Source organism: Fragaria vesca, linkage group LG6 (genome assembly GCF_000184155.1).
Source record: "Fragaria vesca subsp. vesca linkage group LG6, FraVesHawaii_1.0, whole genome shotgun sequence".
NCBI classification, from domain to species: domain Eukaryota; kingdom Viridiplantae; phylum Streptophyta; class Magnoliopsida; order Rosales; family Rosaceae; genus Fragaria; species Fragaria vesca.
In genome coordinates, this window is record NC_020496.1 from 32,042,621 (window position 1) to 32,049,280 (window position 6,660).

The 6,660-nt window shown below is 39.9% G+C and overlaps 1 protein-coding gene across 1 annotated transcript in view; it reads right to left on the reverse strand.

Annotated features, from left to right (window-relative positions):
• Nucleotides 1-3,585: 3,585 nt before the first annotated feature.
• LOC101301323 overlaps nt 3,586-6,660 on the reverse strand; it is a 5,171-nt gene continuing 2,096 nt past the window's right edge. Inside the window, exons 5-11 of the mRNA XM_004306105.1 lie at nt 6,381-6,514; nt 6,100-6,245; nt 5,883-5,959; nt 5,713-5,791; nt 5,354-5,556; nt 3,909-5,218; nt 3,586-3,795 (exon numbers count right to left, since the gene is read on the reverse strand). Coding sequence (XP_004306153.1) covers nt 3,586-3,795; nt 3,909-5,218; nt 5,354-5,556; nt 5,713-5,791; nt 5,883-5,959; nt 6,100-6,245; nt 6,381-6,514 — 2,159 coding nt within the window. The remainder of the gene's footprint in view (nt 3,796-3,908; nt 5,219-5,353; nt 5,557-5,712; nt 5,792-5,882; nt 5,960-6,099; nt 6,246-6,380; nt 6,515-6,660) is intronic.

Below are 6,660 nucleotides of genomic sequence, written 5' to 3' on the forward strand. Positions count from 1 at the left end.
AACTATCTATGTGAACATAAGTATGGTTATTGTAAGGAGAACAATGGTAATATAAAAAAGGGACATTTCTGTATACTAAATGCATTATCTTTATACACAATAAAAGATCTATATCAATATCTCTGAACTCAAACTTCTTAGAATTACAACATAGGTTTTGAGTTTTGCTTCAAATATACTGCAGAAGATATCATTGCATTCTAACAAAAACGCATTGCTCATGACATGGACCTATGCATCAATCATTACTGAACCAGATACTATGGAAAATGGAAGGAAAAAGAAAAAAAAAGAGAGACATAAGCTGCAGTTTGATCATGAAAGCATGAGTTGCTAAAAAATGGAAGGAAAAAAATTAGAATTAAATTCAGTTTACCCCCTTGTGGTTTGGGGGTGACTTCATGTTAGTCCCTACACTTTTATTTTCATCAGTTTACCCCTTGAACTCTTCAATTTCTATCTTTCGTGTCTAAATTCTCATATTCCGTTTGAATTGACCGTTAATTATCAGCAGTTAAGGTTTGATTTGGACAGATAAGGTCCAATTTGCCCAAATTTTAGATACGGGCCTCACAGTTAAGGTTAAAATTATTAGTAGTTAACGTCCGATTTGGATAGAATATAGGACATTGGTCACGCTTGAGGAAAATTCAAAAGTTTGAGGGGTAAACTGATGAAATTGAAAGTATAGGGATTAACATGAAGTTACTCCCAAACCTCATGGGGTAAACTGAATTTAATTCAAAAAATTATGTTGGAGAAAGGTTGAAGTAGAAGCATTTGGGCCGAATGAATGATAAAGAGGTCTAGCCCAATTTGGCCCAGGTTTTGAAATCCGGATCAGCAATCCATCTTTCCCGCCTTCAGTAAGAAAAGAAACGGCGCCGTTCGGGTCTCACTTGCCTCTCATTTAGGGGTTGAGGGTTTTAGCTGTCTTTTGTGCTCCTTCAATCCTGCTCTCTAATTTTTCCTCTAGAGGTTCTTAATGATAAGTTGAGCCTCTACATTTGATTCTGAATCTGAGTGATCGTCTTCATCTGATTCTGAATCTGCGTCCTCCTCATCAGGGGTCATCAGCCTTGCCTTCAAAGTTCAAACCGCTACTCTTTTTCCATGCATATCCTGGCCAGATTCCATCGGGGTGGCCATGATCCGACTTATTGCAGTGACGGCAACGTATTTGATAGCCCTCGCCTACCGTTGTGTTCTCAGGGTTTGGAATCTCGTCCAAGTAGGGACACTGAAATGACCAGTGGTCCACGACCTTCATACAAACTTCATCCGAGTCTTAGACGAGATTTTCTCCTTAGCAATGTCAGGTAACTCTGATAGAGATCTATTCACAACTAGGGAGGTGCTAATAATCTGGTTTTCACCATCTTCAGGCTTTTTGCTTGCACTAGTTTTTGTATTCTTGTCCATTAGACACTTCTATGAGTAGAGATGGAGCAAAGCCAATGAATCAAGAAAAAGTGATGAAGACGAGGAAGGTGAACCATAAAAAGAGAGCAAAACAGTGATAACATAAGCAATTCCGATCCTAGTCGGTTTTGGTGATCACCAAGTTCTAATACAATTAGGCTTATAAGAACGGCTAGCCAAACAAAGACCAAAGTAACTGAATTAAATTTCTTACAAGCTCACTTTAAATTTGTGAGTAATAATCAAAGACCCTTACAATCTCAATCTAAATTTCTTATTTTGAGAAGCTTCTATTCCCGTTCTAATTCTTTTTGTCTGAGAACAAGCGTTTGTTCCTGTTAATGTCTCCTTCTTCGGCTGTTCAGGTATAAACTCCCTAACTTTGTTTGGCTGCCTACTGCGGTACTCCTCAAGTGTGATCTGGTGTTGAATCAACCGCAAAAGCTCAGAGCGCATTGTTCTTTCAATAGAATTGTCAACATGGTTGGTGATATTCGGAAACTGGTCGTCCCCAAACAAGCCCTTATGCTGCTGCTGCTCCTGCTCCGCCCTCTTCTCGTTGTAGTACCATTCACAGACTACTGTAGCAACTGCCATCACATATAATCCGCAGTCGTAAAAATTCGTCTGCTGAGGCATAAGAGTCTCTTCTCTATACCAAGGTTCATTAACATCATCATCATCTCCATGATTACTATTGGTGATTTTTTGCATGGGATAGCACACTTCCGAAGGATGATAATGATAATTTCCAAACAGACGCAAGTACTTTGACAAAATGTAGTTGACAACAAAACCCCAAACCCCAAGCATTGTCTTGGTATAGTCTATAAATCGCCGCGACTGCGTAGAGTGGCACTCGTGTCTCATTGTAGAACTGTTGTTGGTAGCCAAACTACTAGTCCCAGCTGGAGTTATTGGTGCTTGTGTTGCTGGAGCAGCCACAAGTTTCTTGAATACTGTATACATTTTCCTAGCTTCCAAACTATTGTTACCCCCCAAGCTGTCGTAATGTACGAATGCGTTTGATTTTCTGAAATACACCAGCAAGCTCCAATGGTTTCCGCCGTCGCTTCGACTCGGATCTTTGTTATCATTCACTGCGAAGATCACAACTTTCCTTTTACCAAGTTGGTCAGACTCCGCAAAGGCTCTAAGCTCATCCTCGGGATCCGGAGAATTTACCAGAAGATCAGAGATATTAGGGGAAACCAGAAGGATATCATCATCATAATGGGAAGTAAGATGAGTGAAATAGAATCGAATGATGCTATCGGTTAAGTAACAAGGGCCTCTAAGAAGATCCAAGTCGCTCATGCTCAGGTCAACACCATTGTAACTAAGGACCTTCGGATCCATATTGAGTATGAACCAGCAAGTAAGCACTTTCTGTTATCTGATAAATATAGCTCTTCCAGTACTAGACAATATGATCAATGAAAGTATGAAACAGATAAAGAGGACAATATGATCAATGAAACAGATAAAGAGAATTTGATGCCTTATATAGACCAGTCTTGTGTATAATGCGTTAATTGTACGTTTCTATTTCCTTGTAGGATAAGGTCAGCCGGAGACCTATCCTCTGTTAACTAGGAAAAATGTCTATTAGATTCATTACATTTATGTTATATCAGATCAATACAACTATACAAGTACTGCAATCCTAATTCCTAAATCAGCAGAATGCATAAACATGAACTTGATAACTCACATGATGCACTAGATAAAGAGAATAAGCAAACATGTACCCATCTTTTGGGTTTCAGAAAATGCTAATAGATGGACAAAGCAGTTTTTGTATTCATTCCAAATTCATCATATTCCATTGTCAAAAGCTGAGGCAATACATGATATCAGTAGAATAGTACTAGAAACTATGGCTAGGAGGACCAACTTAATTACACTATTGTGATAGTCGGCACAAAATCTAGGACGGATGGAATCCGCCAGTTCAAAAGTGTGGTCTAGTGTGGCCGGGAGGGAGATTCATACCCAACCCGCAGTTCCTCTTTACTTTTTCTGGTTTTCTGGGTGTTCTACGTATAGTTCATCCACACCCACATACTATGTATCCTATCTAACATACGACATATCTATATAGACATACGGTTCACCTACAGTTCTCCTGTTCATGGAAAGCACAGATTGCAATTGGATTCCTCAGTTACTGCTTAATGGAAGTACTAAATCCATTTTCTGTACTTCTGTGTCACACAGCACGCATTTGTGAGGGAAAAGACCCGAAGCCCCTATTGCCCGCAACTTGCAGTCATTACACCATAGCAAGTGTTTGCAAGGGAAATTGGCCCATAGCATTTTCTGCTGCTTGCATGCAAAACACCTTCTCGCCGATAATCTTTCCTTGTAGTTCTGAATGATTATACCATAGAGTTAGATATAGATAATATGCAGATGATTCACATAACACACACTGTAATAGTAAGAAAAACAAAATATATCTAGTTTGCAGGCATGTTGCTCACCTTGTAGAAATCAAATTCGCGTAGGAAGTAGGACTTGCTCCATTTCTTGGAGAGGGACTCCAAAACCAGATGCCGTCTTGGATGCCTAACATTAATACTTCCTTTATCCCCTGAACTGCACTGTCCTTTTCCACTGTCAGTCCCTCCGGAAAGCACATCAGTTTCTTTCTGCCAATACAGCAGAGGATCTGGCTTCAAGAATTGGAGGAACCTTGGGTGCACCCAGTGTGCTTCATCCTCTGCAGAGTTGATTTCAGGATACACAGGGGAGGGGTTCTGTTCCCCATGGCTAGTGATACTTGAGCCAAACTTTTCACCAGCACTGCAAATGGAAAGGTCCTCAATACACTTTGAATCACCACCAAAGTCAAGTGAAAGGTCCTCAAGGCACTTTGAATCAACAGCGTTGTCAGCTGTTAGGTCTTGGAGACACTTTGTATCACTACAAGTGTCAATTGTAAGGTTCTCAAGACACTTCGAATCACCACAATTGTCAATTGAAAGGTCCTGATGAAGACACTTTGAATCACCACCATCAGAAGTTGAGAGGTCTGAAAGACACTTTGAATCACCACCATTCACAACCAATGCAGACAAAGACAGATTGTGAGGTGTTGCCAGCGTAGGAAGGAGTCTGCGTGTGGGCCTTGATAATTTTGGTCGGAGGATCATGTGAGTGGGAGTTCGACGTTTGCTTATGGGGAGCATCTCAACAGTGCATAAATTGGAGAAACATTTCAGGAAGTCACTGAGCTTAGAGTAGCCCACAGATGAATGATCCAATTCTAACGCAAATTTAGCCCGAAAATCAGCTTTTAGAGAAGAGAGGGCATAGTTTGGATGATTTGACAGACCCATTAAGAACACAGGAAACCACTTCTTGAAAACCTTTAGCCATGTAGGAGTGGTTGGGTCCTCAGAACTCTTGGTAACTTGAGGTTCAGTGGAAGACACCGTTGGTTGTCCATGGACTAATCTGTCAGCCCAAGAACCTTGTTCAGGGTTATCAACTTCCATAATATTCTCATTCTTCTGTTGTAGAAGTTGAAAATTCTTCTCTTGTTCTCGTTGAGGTGACATTTTCTCAAACTCAGCTCGTAAAACCAATTTTGGAATCAAACTTTTTATTTCAACTGTCTTCCCTCTCATGGTGATGTAGTGTGCCCGCATAGCTTTTGAAGCAGATTTCTCCTGTCTAAATGTGACAAAGCCAAAGCCTCTAGACTGTATCTTGTTTTCTATCTGAGTTACAATGACTATAGCATCTTCTACTGATCCAAACTCTTCTTCACAGAACTTTCTTAAATCATCTGCCTCACAAAGTAAATAGAATTATGTTAGTCAAAGAAAAAACTTGTATGTCTGTTATTAGATAATTGATCACGCTAGACAATCATAGTTAATACAACTTATATTATTTTGATAAAAGTTCATAGGTGCATTACCAGAGTCCACTGAAGGAGGAAGTCCTCCAACAAACACTTTGTGTTCGAGTAGTTTAGTAGCAAAAGAATAACTCTGGTCTACTCCCTCTTTCACTTTCCGAGACTCCTCACAATGTGCATAAAAGCACTTAGCTCCTCTGACACATCCTCGATGAGAGTCAAAGTACTTACAAACGTCTGCCTTGGCGCTGGAGTTAACATTTCTAGCATTCACAAGAAGTAGAAAATTGAGAATTATGATCAGAATAAAGATATAAACATGCATGAGTAAATGCCTGCTGACACACAAGCATATAAGACAGAATATTTTCTCTATCTTTGACATAACAAGCAACTTTGATGCATATAACAGTGATTACCTTTCGGCAGTGGTAGTGGTGTCTTCATCTGTCAACACCAAAGCCGTACATTTATGTTGATTTGGGAACGCATGATTTACTGCACACGAGAAATTACAGAAGTTAAATCACATCTAGAGAAGATGGGTACAGTTGATAAATACTTCCACGTGTTTCAATAATGAACTTACTGAGGCTAACTGTGGTTGGGTTCAGCAATGTGTAACGCATATCTTGAGAGGTTGCCAGATCTATAGCTCTTTGCCTACTGGTATTTTAACATTTTGCAGAAATTCACAAGGACAAATGTTAGCATTCAAATTTTTAACTAAAAAGGCTCTAGAAACCACTACTGGAAAGATACAAACACAATTGAACTAGAGAAGAAATTTTTCCATTATTCCTTACCGCAGATTAAGGACTTCACTGTTTGCTCCCCATGTCAAAAGAAGCTCAGCACACTCCTTACTCTCATTCTTCACAGCGAAAAACAAGGGAGTTTCTTTCATTTCCGTCTTATATTGGACGCCAACTGGATCTTCCAACAGGAGGACCTGTCAATGGCTCAAAGTCACTGCTACTGAGTTTCATAAACACTAAAAGGGTGCTGTTAACAAATGTTTTTCTGGTTGCCAAGCAAGATGATTTGTTAAGCAAATTGGATATGTAGAATAGGAAACATATGATACCTCAAGTGCCTCTGAATTGCCATTACCAGCAGCAATATGAAATGCTGTTAACCCCAATCTATTCTTTTGGCTTACTCGAGCACCATGATCAAGAAGAAGCAATAAAATCCTGGGAATGAAAGAATACAAAGTTAGTAAGGTAATTAAACCCTATGCATCCGTGTGTGTGTGTCTGTGTGTTTGGGAGGGAGAGAGCGAGAGAGCGAGAGAGAGAGAGAGAGAGAGAGAGAGAGAGAGAGAGAGAGAGAGAGAGAGAGAGAGAGAGAGAGAGAGAGAGTAG